This window comes from Micromys minutus (assembly GCF_963924665.1).
Source record: "Micromys minutus genome assembly, chromosome: 4".
NCBI classification, from domain to species: Eukaryota; Metazoa; Chordata; class Mammalia; order Rodentia; family Muridae; genus Micromys; species Micromys minutus.
In genome coordinates, this window is record NC_137973.1 from 28,916,713 (window position 1) to 28,935,874 (window position 19,162).

At 40.0% G+C, this 19,162-nt stretch overlaps 1 protein-coding gene across 1 annotated transcript; it reads left to right on the forward strand.

Annotated features, from left to right (window-relative positions):
* Window positions 1-13,533: 13,533 nt before the first annotated feature.
* Window positions 13,534-15,896, forward strand: TCHHL1 (trichohyalin like 1; the record flags this gene model as incomplete). Its single annotated transcript, XM_080916612.1, is given in 4 exon segments — window positions 13,534-13,674; window positions 14,156-15,745; window positions 15,749-15,765; window positions 15,767-15,896. Coding segments are annotated over 4 exon segments (1,878 nt in total).
* Window positions 15,897-19,162: the final 3,266 nt, after the last annotated feature.

A 19,162-nucleotide genomic window follows, 5' to 3' on the forward strand; every position in this document is an offset into this window, starting at 1 on the left:
ACAACTCCAAGACCATATGAAGCTCAAGAAGAAGGAACACCAAAGTGTGGATATTTCAGTCTTACTTTAGAAAGGGGAACAAAATAGCCACAGGAGGTACAGAAAGAGATCTGGGAGGGAGAGAGGAGGGAAAGCGGGAAGGGGGCAAGATCAGGTATGGGAGGAGATGGGGAGAAGTATAGAGGGTCAGGAAATTGAACAGAAATATGTAGACATGGGGTGTAGGAAACTGGGGGTAGCCACTAGAAAGTCCCAGATACCAGGGAAGCAAGAGATTTTCAGGACCCAACAGGGATGACATACCTGAAATACCCAACAAAGAGTAGATAGAACCTGTAGAGACCATGTCCAGTGAATAGGGCATGGCCCCCGGTTGAGGGATGGGACTGCCTACCCACTTCAAAAAATTCAACCCAGAACGGTTCCTGTCTAAAGGAAATGCAGGGACAAAGATAATGACCTTTCTGATTTATCATCTTAATATGTGCATTTTATTCTCATTTTTTCCTAAAGATCTTTAGTTCTAGAATTTAATTTCATTTAAACAAAACTTCAATAGTCTTTAGTATTAAACATGAGGCCCATGTCTGCTTCATCTACTATACCAATTACACATGGTTATTATATCTATTCAATCTTGATCATTGTTTTTTGGAGCAAGTGTTCTGCACTGTAATCTTCTGGAGATTATAATCTATGTAATATGTAACATATAATAAGTACATTCCCTTGTTAGCAAAGAGCTGAGAGTCACATGCAATAATCTAAATCTAGTCCAAAAGATTCTAATCATCTATCAGTTTTTGAACCCTCAGGTTGCTAATGACAAGCACATAAATTACAAAACCTTTTAGAATTTGATTTTAATTACTCCCCTTTAAGACATGTGTCACATTTTAGCAAGATAAAACGTAGATCTTGAGTTTTAATTTAATGCTTGTCTATGACAGACACACTCTAGTGTCGATCACCTTCTCAACTCGGATCTTACAGTATCCTTAGCACCAACTATGTACTCAAACCTAACCACTAGGACAAAATTGATCTCCTTGATTCCCAGACTTTTGGTAGAATTGTACCTAAATGATATTTTTCCTTGCCTCCTTTATCCAAGAGAAATTTATATTCAATTTATAAGATTCAGACTGAATTGCACCTCTTCCCTAAAATTTGTGTTAACCACTTAGACACTCAATATTTCTACCCACTGAGACTCAAAGATGTGTTATTTTCAGCTGGGCATGATAGCACACACCTTTGTTTTCAGGACTAGGGAGGCAGAGGCAGGTGGATTTTTGTGAATTCAAAACCAGCCTAGTCTACACAGTGAATCCCAGGGTAGTTAGAGCTACATAGTGAGATCCTGTTTAAAAAACAAAACAAAACAAAACAACTTCCTCCAAAAATATATATTATTTTTACCACTCATTAATTGATTACAATATTCTGTCTTAATTGGCTTGATACTTGTTTCATATTCCTAATTTTTAGAAGACTTCAATCATTGTAGCCTTTTAAAATTTTGTTTTTTCTATGATGAACAATAAACAACAGAGCTCTTTGATGTTCTGAGGAAATCTGTGGACTCTCTCACTAAAAAGAAAAAAAACATATTTAAAAATCATATTTAAAACTTTAGACTGGGATTTTTAAAGTCCCTAACTATGATAAACTATTCTTAACTTTATATACCTGGCAAAAGTGGAAGGGTAGACGTAGAAGAGGTGAGTTTCATGACATCCTGGTGTCGCAAAAACTAGACTATAACTGACTGTTAAAAGATAGTTGTTAATTTTATATCCCATCACTTTGTTGAAGTTGTTTATCAGCTGTAGGAGTTCTCTGGTAGAATTTTGGGGGTTGCTTATGTATACTGTCTGTCCCATCATCTATAAATAGTGATAGTTTGATTTCTTCTTTTCTAATTTATATCCCCTTGATCTCCTTTTGTTGTCTAATTACCTAGAACTTTTAGTATTATATTGAATAGATAGAATTAATAACTTTGTCTTGTCCCTGGTTTTAATGGGATTGCTTCTAGTTTCTCTCCATTTAACTTTATGTTGGCTGTCGATTTGTTATATATTACTTTTATTATGTTTAATTATGTGCCATGAATTTATGATCTCTCCAAGACTTTTCACATGAATGGGTATTGTATTTTGTCAAACAAATTAATAGAATTTCTTTATACACATGAAAAACAGACTGAGAAAGAAATAGAGAAATGACACCCTTCACAATAGCCACAAATAGTATAAAATACATTGGTGTAATTCTTACCAAGCAAGTAAAAGATCTATATGACAAAAAATGTTAAATCCCTGAAGAAAGAAATTGAAGAAAGCCTCAGAAGATGAAAATATTTTTCATGCTCATGGATTGGTAGGATTAACATAGTGAAAATCTTATCAAAAACAATCTATGGATTCAATGAAATCCCCATCAAAATCCCAACACAATTCTTCACAGACATGAAAAGAGCAATTTTCAATTTCATATGGTCAAGCAAAAGATCCAGGATAGCTAAAACAATTCTCAACAATAAGAGATCTTCTAGGGGAATCACCACCCCTGACTTCAAGTTGTATTACAGAGCAATAGTGGTAAAAACTGTATGATATTGGTACAGAGACAGACATGTCGATCAGTGGAATAGAATTGAAGACACAGAAATAAACCCACACACTTATAGACACTTGATCTTTGACAAAGAAGCCAATGACATATAGTGAAAAAAAGAAAGCATCTTTAAAAAATGGTGCTGGTCTACCTGGCAGTCTGTATGAACAAGAATGAAAATAGACCTATATTTATCACTTTGCACGGAGCTTAAGTCCAAGTGTATCAAGGACCTCAACATAAAACCAGATACACTAAATCTAATAGAAGTGGAAATGAACCTTCAACTCATTGTCATATAGGGGGAATTTCCTAAAGAGATCACCAATGGCCCAGCCTCTAAGATCAACAATTGATAAATAAGACCTCAAGAAACTGAAAAGGCTTCTGTAAGACAAAAGACACTGATAATGGGACAAATCACCAAACTACAGACTGGGAAAAAAATCTTCACTAACCATACATCTGGTAGAGGGCTAATACTCAAAATATATAAATAACTCAAAAAATTAACCTCCAAAAAACCCAAGTAACCCAAGAAAAATGGGGTACAGAGCTAAATAGAGAAATCACAAAAAAAATGAATTTTGCATGGCTGAGAATCACTTTAAAAAATGTTCAAATTCCTTAGTCATCAGGGTAATGCAAATGAAAACAGCCCTGAGATTCCACCTCACAGCAGTTAGAAAGGCTAAGATCAAAAACTCAGGTGGCAACACATGCTGACATGGATGTGAAGAAAGAGGAACACTCCTCCATTGTTGTTGGGATTGCAAACTGGTATGGCTAGTCTGGAAATCAATCTCTGGGTTCCTCAGAAAGCTGGAAATAGTTCTACCTGAAGACCCAGCTACACCACTCTTGGGCATATACCCAAAACATGCCCCACCATACCATAAGGACATGTGTGCCACTATGTTCATAGTTGTCTTATTTATAAGTGCCAGAAGATGGAAACAACCCCGATGTCCCTCAACCAAAGAATGGATACCAAAAATGTGATTCATTTACACAATGGAATAAAATTTAGCTATTAAAAACAAGGACATCATAAATTTTGAAGGCAAATTGATGGGACTAGAAAATATAATTCAGGGCTGGAGAGATGCTCAGTGGTTGAGAGTACTGACTGGTCTTTGAGAGATTCTGAGTTCAAGTCCCAGCAACCACATGGTGGCCATCTGTAATGAGATCTGATGCCCTCTTCTGGCATGTCTGAAGACAGTGACAGTGTGCTCACATAGTAAATAATCTTTAAAAAAAAAAAAGAAAATATAATTTTGAGTGAAGTAACCTAGACTCAAAACGATATGCATGGTGTGTACTCACTGATAAGCAGATATTAGCCAAAAAGTATAGAATACCTAGCATTCAACCCACAGACCGTAAGAAATGTAGTAAACAGATAGGCCCAAGCAAGGACACTTTAATCCCACTTAGAATAGGGAAAAAATAATCATGGGAGGCAGAGGGAGAAAAGGACCTGGGTGGGAGGGAAAGGGGGAAAGGTGTATAGGAGAGGTGGGGGGAGACTGGAGAGAAGCTCAGAGGGCCAGGAGAATGAATGGAAATATGTAACCTCAGGGATAGGAGGGAGAGGGGGCACTCTAGAAAGTACCTGAGACCTTGGAGGTGAAAGATTCTCAGGACACAGTGGGAGTGACCTTAACCAAAGTACCCAATAAGGAAGAGAGGGAACTGGAAGAGTCCACCTCTAGTAGATAGACAGAGTCTCAAGTGGAGGGACAGGGTTACTAACCCATAGTCAAAACAATTCTGACCCAGAGATGTTCATGTCTAAAAAACTACAGGGACAAAATGGAAAGGACCAACGTGAGATCCATCTCATGGTGTGTGTGGGGGGGTGGCATCAAGGCCTGACACTATTACTGATGCTATGATGTGCTTACAGATAGGAGCCTGGCATTGCTGTCCTCTGAGAGGCTCTACCAGCAGTTGACTGAGACAGACACAGACACCTACACACAACCATTGGACCCCTATGGTTGAATTAGGGGAAAAAGTGAAGAAGATGAAGGGGAGGGTTACCCCATAAACAGCTGAGCATCTCAACTAACCTGAACCCCCAGGGAACTCCCAGAAACTGAGTCACCAACCAGGCAGCATATTCAGGGAAGATTCAAGGCCCAGTTCCCCTTCCTCAGCACATATACAGCAGAGGACTTCCTGATCTGGCCTCAGTGGGAGACAATGCACTTAATCCTTGAGGCCCCAGGGAAGGGGAAAGCCTGCTGGGGTTGGGGGGAGAGTACCATCTTGGAGGCAAGGGAGAGGAGAAATGCGATGAAGAACTGTAGGAATGGGGACCAGAAATAGGGGGCAACAGGTGGAATGTAAGTAATTAAAACAAACAAAAGATATTAAGGACTTCTGAGAAACCAAGTAAAATAATGCTAAAAAGTGCTTGTTTTGGTAACATGTTCATCAATGATAGACGATGGGGCAGGGTCGGGACCCAAGGAAAATAATCAGAAACCTGGGAAAACAATTCTCACAAGAATGTGAGCTATCACATGCAGAAAGGATGGGGTTGAGATCCATGATGGGATTTTGCAAAATGGGATGCTTGAGCTTGTTTTAAGACTTTGATGAGAAATGACTAAAAAAAGAGGAGGAAGTAGAAAGAAGAGGAAATTATTCAGAAAACAGTCTTAAGTATCTTCTTCCTTTCCTGTTTCCTTTGCTTTATTCTGCTTATTCTGTATTCTGCTCTATTCGACATTTGTCTGACCTCAAAATGGTGATCCTTCTGTCTCTGCCCCCGAAGTGCTGGGATTGCAGACATGTGCTACCACACCAATCTCTATATGACAAGTTTTATGAGAAGGCAGAAGAGAGCATCCACAGAGAAAGGGAAAACCAGGTTTGGATAAGTATCTTTTCAGGTGAAACACAAATAAAAAATATAAATATAAATAAAATATAAATATATGCCAGTACATTTGTAATGTGATGGAAGAAAGTTAAAGGATTCTAATGGTTTTTACTCTAAAAATGCATGTGTGTGTGTGTGTGTGTGTGTGTGTGTGTATGTGTGTGTGTGTGTGTGTGTGTGTACATGCATGCATGAAGGCCAAAGAACATGTGTCATTCTTTTGTCCATGTGGCCTGTTTATAAGTCAGGGCCTCTCATTGATCTGTAGCTCTCCTACGATGCCGAGCTGGCCAACAAACCCAAAGATCTGCCCATCTCAACTATCTCAGTGCTGAGATCTCAGTTGCTCATCACCTTGCCTAGCTTTGATTTAATCTGCATTCTAGTAATGGAACCTAAGTCCTACATGCAAGGCCAGCACTTTGTTGAGCTAAGATATCTCCCCCAAATATAAGCCAGATGGGGGTGCTTCTAGTAAAGATTACCAGGATAGCATGTTCTAAAATAATTATTCTCTATAATATTACTAAACTAATTTTCACTGTTGTTTTTCTTACAAATTCTGTTGGGGTTTTTATAGTTTTATTTTATTTATTAATTTATTTTGGAGCAGAGTCTTTCTACACAGTCCAGATTATCCTAAAATTTGCAATCCTCCTGCCTCAGCCTCCCATGTGCTGAAATTACAAGTATAAACCACCACCCTCAGGTACTTCTTTAAAGGTTAAAACACCAAGTGTTTCTCTAAATATCTTTGTAAATGGTTCAAAGTCGAATAGACTTTAGCAACCTCCCAGTTTTGAGGGAATGAACTGAATGTTTCTATCTCTTCAAAATTCATTCTTAACTATCTAACCTATGGTAATAGAAAGTGGGGCCCTTAGAAAGTGATTAAAGCACAGAGGCACTGCCTCAGTTAGAATTACCATTGCTCTAATGAAACATCACGACCAAAGGCAGCATAGGGAGGAAAGAATTTATTTGGCTTACACTTCCACCTCCTGATGGAGGTCAGAACAGAAACAGGGCAGGAACAAAGAGGCAGGAGCCCGTGCAGAAACCATGGAGGAGGTGTTGCTTACTGGCTTTCTCTTCATGGCTTGCTCAGCTTGCTTTCTTTTAGCACCCAGGGTCACCAGCCCAGGTATGGCACCACCTGCAATTGGCTGGGCCCTCCCCCATAAATCACTAATTAAGAAAACACCCTGCAGGCTTGCTCACAGCCCAGGTCTTTTAGAGTCATTTTCTTAATTGAGATTCCCTCTTCAAAAGACTTTAGCTTGTATCACGGTGATATAAAACTAGCCAGTACGTGTACTGTACTTATGAGTGGAAGTAGTACCAATATTATGTAGAGATTTGATGAACCAGAAAGGCGGCCTCTGCCACAGCACATGAAAACTCTATTTCAGGGCTTCAGAGTCTCAAACTATGAGACGTAGATTTCTGCTGTGTATAAGCCACAGTACTTTATAAGTTTATTAGTCCACAGTACTTTGTTAGCTTCATCTCGCCAATCCTGGAAGGAGGTGGCAGCAAAGTCTAGCAGACAAACTTAGGTTTCAGATGAATGGAGACCCAGATTTATGGGTGGACAAGATGGCTAAGTGGTACAGGGCACTTCCACCAAGTCTGATGAATTTCATTCTTGGAACTTGTGTGGCAGAAGCAAAGAACAGACTCCACAAGTGGTTCTCTGACTAACACATAAATGGTGTGTGTGTGTGTGTGTGTGTGTGTGTATTAACATGAATGGCATGGTCATGCACTCATGTTAGTACACACACACATACACACACACGAGAGAGAGAGAGAGAGAGAGAGAGAGAGAGAGAGAGAGAGAGAGAGAAAGAGTAAAAAAATAAAGAAATATGTAAAACAATTTATATAATCTCTTCAATCTCAGTAGCCTTACAATAGCCCTAGTCTTTAGAGTTATGAAAAGTAAAAATGACCTGTGCAAAGCATAAGGTGGATAGTCCATGAATAAGAAGGATTCCACTGTGTAGTTCAATACTCATGAACATATGAGAAATCTACAAGAAAGTAGGCGTCATGGCAGGAATCGGCCCAGTCCTCTGCTAGTAGTCTTCCTTAGTAAACACTTGCTAAACACAACTGTGCTCCAGGCATTGAGCTGGACTGAAATGCAGCAGTGACCATGCCAGCCCTGACTGAGGTTTTAGTTCAGCAGAAAACACTACAAGACAATTGTTTTGTAAGACACGTGTCTTTCCAACCAAAGTCCTGTGATTCCAGATAATTTATCCCCGTTTCCTCATTTATGACTGAGGTAATCAAATTCAGACACTGTAGAAATTTACTCAAGGTCAGATAACAAATTAAGTTCAAAGTTGGACCCTATGGAGTTCCTCATTTGTCCATTCAAAATCATTTCTTAGTCATCTGATAAGCAGATGGAGTGTAAGCATAAACTAACTTCATTGTACATGTTGATTATACATATATGTATATATACATACTTACTAGTATATATACTATTAAGTACTTGCATAACCCACATATATAAAAGGATGTGTTAGCTCTAACAAACATCAATCATTTCATTTACAAAATTGTTATTGATAAGAATGGTTTGCTAAGTGGTAATTTGGAGAAGCCAATGACTTTAAAAGTTTGAGCAGGATTGCACAGAGATTGACCCATAAGACATGCATATGTCATAGCTAACAATAACAAAAACTTGGAAGAAATCAAAGTATCTACAAGTAGGTCCTTATATGTGCTATCATACATCCATTCTTATGGCAGACTACTGCATGCGTATCTGAACATTTTAAAAACATTGGATAAACTGGAAAAAAAAAAGAAACACATAGACTAAAATGTAAAAACCGGAGAGGAGTGAACTCTAAGTGCTGGAGGCTGCTGTTTAACCCAGCCTGTCTAGTTCTAACTCACGTGGTGGGCAGTCTTCCCCAGCATTCAAGAGCTCATCATCGCCAGAAGAATCTGTAACTAAGCTCTTCTTCCAGGTGACTCAAATGCACCTGAGAAGATATACTTGGTGCACACAAAACACATAGGAGGAGAGCTGATAAATCTCAGTTTACCTGTATGTTCTATAATTAAACAATCCTAACATTACAAGTCACTTTATTAAGTAGTTCAGAATGTAAATGACAACATATTACATAGTAGTAAAAATCTTACTAAACAATGAAATAAATGTTCTGCTCCACACTAGGCCCATTTTTTTTGATGAAATGCCGAGGTTCTCCCCCCCCATCTCTGTCTCTGTGTGTGTGTGTGTGTATACATGTACCATTGTGTGCATGGAGTTCACAGAACAACTTCAGCTGTCAGTTCTCAGCTTCCACCTTGGTTGAGACACAGCCTCTTTGCTGTTTGTCACAGCAGACAGCAGGCTAGTTGGCTCCGGAGCTTCTGAGACTCCTCTTGTCTCCACATCCCAAATAGCCACAGTAGCACTACCACTATAGATACATGCCAACCCACTCAGCCTTCTGTGGGTTCTGGGGATTTCAAATCATGTCTTTACACTTGTATAGCAAGTCGCTTCACCATCTTCTCAGCCCAGACATCTATTTTTGTCGTTATTATTCAGATGGTAACCTCTAAGAGGAAAAATTAGCTATTTTGAATTATATCTACAGTAGCAGGTGGACATTTACCTACTGAGCCATCTTGCCAATGATTCAGCAATCAATCCTTAACTAGAAGTTTTTCAACTTCTTTTCTGTTTTCTGAATTATATCTGTTTTCTCTAGGATTGGTATTTCTAGCCTGGTCTTTATCTTTCACCATACTGACATTCCAATATGCAAATAGTATTATTTGCCCATTTGTATCAATAAGATGATAATGTGTTTCTTGTAGTGTGCATCCAGAGTCTAGTCTTCACAAAATTTGCCACAGGGTTTGATGAAAGTTTGCAATATACAAGTATTAAGTGACTGGCTGGCTGCAGAGTCCCTCCACACACCCAAATGTCATAGGGGAGCATACTTTATCAGAAAGCTCACGTCTGTATTAGGGATTGTGACTCTCAGTCAGTCTAGAAGTTGTTCAACATAAACTGATAGAGCACCCTATTTCTGGTTCTCACTTACTTAGGCAGAGTCTGTCTCCCATCTGTAGCCTCACGAATCTCATATCTAAAATTTCTAAAAGATTGTAATACTTTCTGGGAGGATTCAGTTAATAACTTTACTAGGAAAAAAAAACAAACTTTACCAAGGAGGTTAGATAGTAAACAGCTGCATGTCTGTGGTGTGTGGTTAAAAATGGAGTAGGGATGGGAAGGATGTCACTATTACTTAAGTATGAAATCCTAAAAATAAACTCAAAATATCACTTCTTGGTAAAACTTGCAAATATGCATTTAATATATCCTACAGTCTTCCAGAAAACACGAACTAAAATGAAATGGAGGGAGAAGATGGAGAATGACCACATAGACACGTCTCTTGCACAAATCTGTTTACAGCCATGCGTCCCATTTGTGTCCACCTTGTCTCCCAGTTCTGAACTTTACCACCATCTGAAATAAACCTTCATTCCATCTTGAATAACTAAAATAAGATTGTGAAAATAAGCTGACAACTTCACTTATTGCCAAACTTCCCATTATTATAATCATTTAAAACCATAAATTACTTTATTGGCGATTCTTTCCGAAGTAGCTATGATATATGTTTTACTTGGTACTTTTATTCAAGCTCTAGTTGTGAGCTTTCAGGAGAAATAGTTCTTGGGCTTTATCCTCCTTCCCCTTCCCTGTTTTTCCCCCCTTTAACCTCCCTCTCTTGCCCCTCTCCCCCTTCTCATTTCTATGTCACACTTACATGAAATCAGAGGGGAAAGATTCCAAAGATCTCTTTAAGACAAAAGAAGTCAACCAGGCTCTTTTTTTGTGGGTCATGGTAGCACTATCTGTGGCATATTGTACTACAGTCTAAAGACTTTTAAACACAAGACAGAGCAATCACCTTCTTGCTCTGACCCCACTCTCTCATTCACAGTATGAGTATTAATAGCATGGTTTTCAGTAGACACTGGAACAATAAAGGGTCTGTATAAGGAATTAGGAGTCTTTTTTTTTATAGTGTTCCAAGATAATGAAAAAAGCAACCTTGCCTTTCTAAATAGGAACTAGAAATTTTAACGCTGGATGAGCTGGAAAGCTAGTTCTAGCACCCACCTCTCATAGTAGGCAGTTCAGAATTGCAGCTCTAGGGGACCCAAAGACCATGTGTGTTTGTACACACAAACACATAAGTGTTAAAGTAAATCAAACAAAAGGCATCTGGCCAAGCAAGGCACAATGTCATGTAACAGTAAACAATTTAATCTTTGGAATCTGACACCTCATTAACAGAAGGCTGCTGTTGGTATTGTCCCCAAGCTAACTACACTTGCTGAATGCTGACTGTGAGTGTCTTGTGTTTCCTCATGAACTACTTAATTTTCCTATGACAAGGCTCCCTCCATAACCCAATTCAGCCTCTCTGTGCACAGATCCAGGAACATGAAGCCATGTTTTAGGAAAGGGGCTACTAGTGTCAGGCAACTATTCATTAAAATGTTCTTAAGAAGAACTCAAATCTGGCTTCTAGAAAGTTCCAGTCGTGTAATCTGAACTCTTTTAGCTGAAATTAGTCTCCGTACTACACAGATCAGGGGACTTTGGGTTAATGGGAAGTCTAGGAAGTCTATGGTCTCAGAGACATGTTCTGGAGACATTTAGATTCTGAATCTTGACACTTCCATTTGCTGGTCACATGTCTGCACACAAGTTGCTCAACAATTAAGAGCCTTAAGTTCTCCATCTATTAAGAGGGTAATAACTATGTACAAGTTACTCCCAGGCTTAAAATAGCCCATGCAAAGCGCCTGATAGGTCATGACCATTCCTTTCTCCTCCACACCCATGGACATGGCTGTTATTACAGAGACAGTTATTTGTAATCTCCACCCAGTCTTTATTTTCCAGCTGAGACACATGCACAGGTTCCTTTAACCACTTCTCACAGACTGACCATTGCACTCTAAGGCAGGAACACACATCACAGTCAATACTAAGTGAACCAGCATCTGGCATCCTGTTTGAAAACTAGTTTGTATAGATAGAATGCTAACTAATCGAAACCAAACTGACCTCATGCTAATGTTAGTTCATGGTACCAGTGCTCCATTGTGAGGAGGGGGTTGATGAGAAACTGCTTGTTGGTACACACTACCAGAGGGGAATTTCCCCAACCTCAGTTAGCTTGTACTTACCTTACCAGGAAACCCAGAACAATGGTTTTGTTAAATAACAACTCCTTTCACCTCTGCCGTCTCACCTAACTTCCCATCTTCATCTTTTCATTGACTTCATCTTTATCCTTGTTTCTATGGTCCTATCTGCATCTTATGAACTCTGAAAAAGTGGCAAGGATGTCTTCAAACACACACACACACACACACACACACACACACACATACTATTCTCATTTAAAGCATCCAAGGAGATAAAAGAACTGCATATTTCTAAAAAAGGAGATAAAACTGTATGGCAGTAAAAAATTCTTCCCAGTGAGCATCTTAGACTCATTCCTGTCTTACCTCAGCTTCCATAATTCCCTGCTCCCATTACAGAGAGACGGTAGCAATGTGGATGCCCATGTCTCAGCCCCTTCAGTGATAAAAATGACCTTTAAAAGCAGATGTCAATTATATTTAAAATATAGCATTGTCTTGTGGGAGTAAGGTTTTGTGTATCTAACAATAAATTACCTTTTTATAACTTGGCCTTTGAGCAAGGAAAGCAGAACCTGAAAACAGCTGAATCAACAAGTATCTTCAACCTTGTCTCATGATTAAGCAGGGCTTCATTTTAAATACATGATTGACACCCCTTCCTCAATGTTAGGTCAAACAGAGGCCAGACTGCAGGCAGAGGGTGGAATCAAGATGACTTCAGAGGTCCCTGCCAGTCTTGTGATTTGTCAATCAGAAATATAATTATGTCCTCGGGTTAAGAACAGAAAGGCTAGAAGAAAACAAGTCTCTTTTGCCACCCTGAAGCCCTAGAAATACTTCAAAATTATAAGCTGCAAAAATCAGCACATGGAGAAGAGATCTTTCCTCTTCTTTTTAATGAATCAGATAAGGCTTAACCGAAGCAACGTAAAGGAGGAATCATCACAGGGAGAGCTGAAGGCAGAGAAGGAGAGGGACTGGCTTTGGTGGAATGATTTGATGAATCAGGTCATTACACCCAGAGGGTGTCTCCTTCTAACTAAGCAATTAGAGACTCAATAAAAAGGTCCCAGTGCCTACATGGCTCACAGCCCGCTGCCCCACACTGCCCCACATTCCGCTTGCTCTCACTCCTGAACAAGGTAAGTCTCATACACTTGAGCATGCCTGGGCTCTGCTGCTTGCCTTGCTTATGCATAAGACTTGTGGAGACTGTGCTGGTGGCTAGGAGAGAAGCCAACCCATTTCAAAATATTATGCTGGGAGTTCTGCCATCCAAGATGCAGTCTTTCAAAGAATACAAGGTCTATACCATAAATTCTACTTAATAAGGCATGGGACTCAGATTTATATTAAGATGTAAAGATATATTAATTTAAATGCTGACTAATGTGGTAAGGCCAGGACTGAACAATGTCATTTGGTAAAAATGTGTTACACAAGAGTTGGTTTTTCTGAACATGACCTCTCTTCCTTCCAAAAGCTTTATTAACTTGATAGTTATATGCTCTTAGCAATAAGGCTAGACTGAGCTAAGGTGAGAAGAAAAAAGATAGACCCTCTCAGGGGGTTCAGAGGTTTCACCCCCCTCTGCTGGCTTCATTTGTGTGTGTTAACACTTAGGCTTGACTCCTTTTCTTTCTCTTCTTGTTTTCTCTTTATGTTTTTGACATAAAGTGTTCCCATAACACATGAGTGTTGCTGTTTGTCCCAGCACAGAATAAAGTGTCTGTTCTAATACCTACCAGCCCTTGTTCTTTCTTGCAGCCTCTTCTGAGATTGTAAAGATGTCAAGGCTCCTGAGAGGTATCTTCTGTGTCCTTGAGATATTCCACAAGTATGCAAGTGAAGACGGTGACAAGAAGGCAGTGCTGACCCACAGAGAGCTGAGACAACTCCTTGAGGGAGAACTTGGGAACTTCTTTCAGGTGAGGAGCTCACTCTTACCCCATTTGCCACTTTGTAACCCAAGCAGAATGAGCATAAGAGCCATCTGTCCGTTTTCACTAGGTTAACCGGCTCTCTGCGTTCACTGACCTTTGAACAGCTTGTTCTTTAAATTTCAGTCTCAGCTGTCTGTTCTATGCAATTGCTGAGTCAGTCACACAGAGAAAGGGAGGTTTCCATTATGCAACTGTTGCTTCACTGAGGCAGCCTTCTGCACAGAGTCACAACCCTATTATGCTTCTAAGTCAGCACACACGTGATGTAATTGCTGGTGCTAGGCTTAGTGCTGAGATGAAAACGTGGATCCAGGATGGATGGGTTCTCACTGTTTAAGGCTATCTCACTGTTAAAGGGAGTAAGGTTTAAAAAAAAGTTGTTTTTGAAATTCTCCGGAGACATGGAGACATTCAGAACTCATGACCCCCTGTGAATAAACTTCGATGTCTTTGTGTTTGCATGCAGCCAAATGTCTTTCATGCTGTGGAGAGAAAGTTGGACCTTCTGGATTCTGACAGAGATGGTACCATCGGTTTTGAGGAATTTCTCCTTGCAATCTTCAGCCTATTGAACCCCTCTCGTTTTGACAAATCATCACTAAATTCAAAATCAAGATTGATGTCTAAATCAGAGGAGATGGATGCTGTGGACTTGGGAGCAACTGATGGAAGCACTCAGCGGGTTGTAGAGGTTAGGCCAACTCAAAAAAGGCTCATATTTCCATCAGAAATAGTATTAACAGGTCAGCCCAGCAATGAAGAAGGTGATGCAGGGGATGAGCCTAGGGTGAGCTCATGGGAAGACATTAAAAGCCATGGCCTACCAAGAAATGTGTCTGAGCCAAATGACCCTGAGGACCAACAGCCAAAACAAGATGCTCAGGAAGCTGCACAAAATGTTCCAGCAACAGAATATGAAGGAGTCCAATTTAAGAGAAATACAGCAGTAGAAGTACTCAAACAGAGCACCAGTCCAACACAGGAGATCCCAAGAGAAATAAGTAGACCATCCAGGAGGCAAAGCGACCATATGATACAGAGGCCAACTAAAGATGAAGAACGTGCTTCTACAACACAAGATCCATTCCTGCAGAAAGAAGACAAAGTGGCTGGCTCAGCACACACTGACTTGCCAGTAGTAGCTGCTACCAGGAAATCAGCTCAGAAACAGGAAGTTTTCGAGCCTATGGATGATACTAGACTATCTGAGACTCGAGAAACTGGAAAGGATGCTGGCATAATAACACCCAAAACCACCGACTTAGAGGAGCCTCAGGCTGATGCTGGAGCATTTGAGAGCCACAGATTGCCAGCAGAAGAAAGAGAAACAAGGGACCAGTCTATCCAAAGCAACGTTTCAGAAACATCTAGTAGAGGTGAAAGGGAGGAGGAGCGGAAAGAACATGAAAGAAAAACTAGATTTCCAGCACCAGAAGCTGAAACACAGAATGAGAAGTGTCAAGAATTCCCAGGATCACAGAGGGAAAATGATGCTGAAAAGGGCTCTGCTGCGCAAGATCCAAGCTTTGGAGAAGGAAATCAGAATCTCCCTGAAATTAAGGAAGACTCTATCTCAGGAGAAGAGGCAAGACACAGCAAGGAAGACACAGTAGGTACATTTGCAATCAACAAAAACACCCCTGCAGCTGAAGAGACACTGGAAACAAGAGAAAGATCCCAAGAGCTGGAACCACTTGAGAAGCAATCCCAAGGGCAAAAGGACAGGGGTGCCAGGACTCATGAAAAGTCAGTCAGGAAGGAGGACCACAATGAGGTAGAAGATCCTGAGTTATCAGTTACACAGAGTGATGAGGGCTTTTGTGAATCTCCCAACAGCCTGGTTCCAGAGGTAGGTAAGAGCAGCTCACAGTCAGCTGGGCCACATGGACCAGGGAATTCACAGAGTCAGGTAGACCACCATGGAGATGCTAAGCAAGAAAGTCACAATAACAACTCAGATGCCCTGAAGCAGGGAGAGCCAGATGAGAGCAGCAGAGAACAGGAGGCAATAGTGCTGTCAATCCAAGAAGATGGACAGCTCCCAGAGGAACAGGAATAGTCTGCCATAGAGAAGCTAAGTGAACTCAAGGACCAAAAGAGGTCCTGGGGCAGCTGTGGAGCCCAGTGAAGGAGGGGAGGTTCTGGAGACCACAGCAGGAAGTGAAAACAGAAAATCTCTAGAGGCAGAGGAATCAGAGGCCCAGTGAGTCTAATAAATTTTGATCTTTTTGGCTTGATGGGGACATTGGATTAAAGTTGACAATTAAATACCCCGGTGATCAATTTCTTTTGTTGGCTCATTTCTTTCTTCGTTTTTCATCTACCTTAAAGATGCTGAGTAGGAAAAAAAATTTAGTTACTTGTGGGGTTTTGCTTTTTGTTTTCTTGTGAATACTATAATTAGAGAATGATCTTAACAATGGCCCAGGAAGAGTTATATTTCCCGAAGCCTTCTTTCTCTTGCCATTCTGCCCCAATATTTTTTCAGTTTAATTTCTATCACTTAGAATATTTTTAGAAAACTTAAAATTCAAAAATATGCCTTTTCCATCTTTCTCCACCTCTGGCTCTTTCTGGTTTTTTTTTTTTTTTTTTTTTTTTTTTTTTTTTTTTTTTTTTTTTTTGTTGGTTGTTTTTTGTTTTGTTTTGGCTAGACTGTCTGACCAGCAGTTCCCAAGGATCCTCCTATCTTTGCCCCTTAGTTACTGGGATTACAGGTGAGCCACCAGCTCTGGCTTTGCACATGGGTACTGGGGATATGAGCTCCAGTCCTCCTGTTTATATGGCAGGCACTGTAACAGCTGAGCTGGCTCCCGGCTCCCAGTTCTTCACATTTTACCTTAAAATATAAGGAATACCCCTAGCTTATAAAACACAATCTTAAATAACCAAATGACAAGAGATAACACCCCCCCACCCACACACACGAGCAAAAGTTTACTAGCAACTTTATCAAAATTAACTTATGAGAGAGATTCTTACTGATGGCCACTATCCGTGCTGCTACAGTTTAGATCTGGAATGTCCCTCCAAGTGTTACATGGTAAAAGCTTGGTACCTGACCTATGGTGCTATTGGGAAGTAGTGGAAACTTTAAGAGATAGGATGTAATGGAAGATCACATGTGCCTGAGAGATCGCTCCTCAAGGATATACGGGACTCTGGTCTTCCCTCTCTTTGCCTTTCAGTTTCTATAACATAAGCACTTTGCCCCAGTGTAGGTGTTTGTCATAATGTACTGACATGCACAGGCCCAGAAGTGAAGTGCCATTTGGTCATGTACTGATACTTTGTAAATTATGAGCCAAAAAAAAAACCTTTTCCAGAAGCCATTTGTTACAATAATTGAAAGTTGACTCACACATATGAAATCTTCATGGAAAAGCACATTAAAAATAATTTTATTGTTTCTTAAATATTGTTTTATGTATGTACATCTGTATGTGTCTGTGTCTGCTACACGGATGACGGAACCCTTGGAGACCAGAAGAGGACATTGATAACCTGGAACTGGATTTACAAGTGGTTGTGAGCCACACACTGTGGGTGCTGGGAACGAAGCAGCCAGTACTTTTAACCAGGGAACCAGTTTACTGCTTTTTCTTTTCATTTGTCAATTCAGTAAAAGCAATTTTCTTACTTGTTTTTAATACCGTAGCAGTAAGGCTGAAAGTGTGGGATCACAGAGACTATCAAATTGAGTGAGACTGTAAGTTAGCGTTGCCTCTAGGAAAGCAACTCAATGACATGTACCATGTATTTAAACACTTTTTTTTTTCAGGTAGAAGCACAAATAAATAACTTTGAGTTATAGACTAATAACTTCCTACAAAGATACACTACCCTGTAGTGTATTAAAAATAGCCACGCACAGATGGAAGCTAAATGCTTATCATTGTGAAAATGGCTATCTCATTTGTGGTTTCTGGATATTGTGAAATGATAAAAACTCAGACATTATGAGGAGGTTTTATTTAGATAATAAAGGATTATATATATATATATATATATATATATATATATTATTCATATATATATTCATAAATGTAATATACACATGTGTCCTCTCCTCTCTATTGTTTTTGGGCACCATGGCAAGGAATATATACCATATGCATATATATTATGGTTATTTATCTATGTATTAACTTGCACCTCTACCTGACACATCTACATACCTAAAACGTCCTCGGCTTCGGACATTGCAGCACGAGGAACAGAAAACCATCTATTCACAAATGTTCTCTTTATGCCCTTTCTCCGTGTCCCTTGCAAATCTATCACCTCCAGTCTCCAAGAGCGTGGGCCCTTCTCTCTCTCGCTCACCCCTTCACACCCCTCTCTGTGTATGCTATTAGCATCTCTTCTGCACCAACACTTTCAGTCTGCCTTGTTCAGCCCCCACTCCACATGTTTAAGCCCAACCTATATATGTTCACAGTTGTCACTTCTGAGATTTGCTAGCCATTGCCCCACACTTACAGTTGTCCTCCCCATTTCCTCTCTCCTGCCATTCACTCAGTCCCCAGTCTGTCCGATTCAAAGACACAAAAACTGAAAGCATTTCCCTTGTTTCTTTTTAATTCCTTTCTAATCCAGCACAGTATTTTTCAATAAGGCCTTTCTGTACATCCATCTTCCAGACAGATCATCTTTCCTTCATTACACATAAGACTTCACATATCTAAACCAGTGTCTCTCCCTCCCATTTTACCAAATGTCTAAATGCTGCCTACCCTGTGGGACCTAACCCCAATGACACTTTATTTGTTCTAAAATGTTTATGTCTTTAAAATGCAGAGAACAGAGTTAGAGAGAGGACTCAGTGGTTAAGAGTACTTGCTTCTCTTTTAGGGGACCCAAATTCAATTCCCAGCACTCACATTATTTAGTTACAACTGCCTGTAACTCCAGCTTTAGGAGGCCCAATGACTCTCACCTCCTCAGGTGTGGCGTTCTGGTGCATAGCCACATGCAGACACAGACATCCGCATGTGACTAAAAATAAATAAATAAAAACTATGGTAGTAAGGGATAGTAGGTGTAGTGTTAAGGTTCTAATTGAAACTAGGAAAAATAAGAACTCTTCGCCTTGGAGCTTATAGTGTTGTAAGGGAAGGAAGAGTCAAACAGTAGAATGAGAAATAAACAAGAGAGCTCCAGGTAGCAGTAATAAAGGGGACACAGCATGGAGGTGGTAAGGAGGGAGATGTTAGAAGCCCTGCTTTAACCCTTTGACCTTTGAGGTCCCTCTTGTCCAAGAGATGTAATCTCATAACATTTATGTTTCTGCTTTTAACTTTCTCCTGCGTTCTAATTACGGGTGTATTTACAGTGGCATCCCTCTCAGTGTAGAGTCTTTGGTGGCAAGATTTACAATGAGTATTTCCATCTCTATCCTGACCCTAGAGTTTGACCTCACATATCTGTTATGGTTCCAGTAGGTGTTTGCTGAGCAAACACATGAACGTCT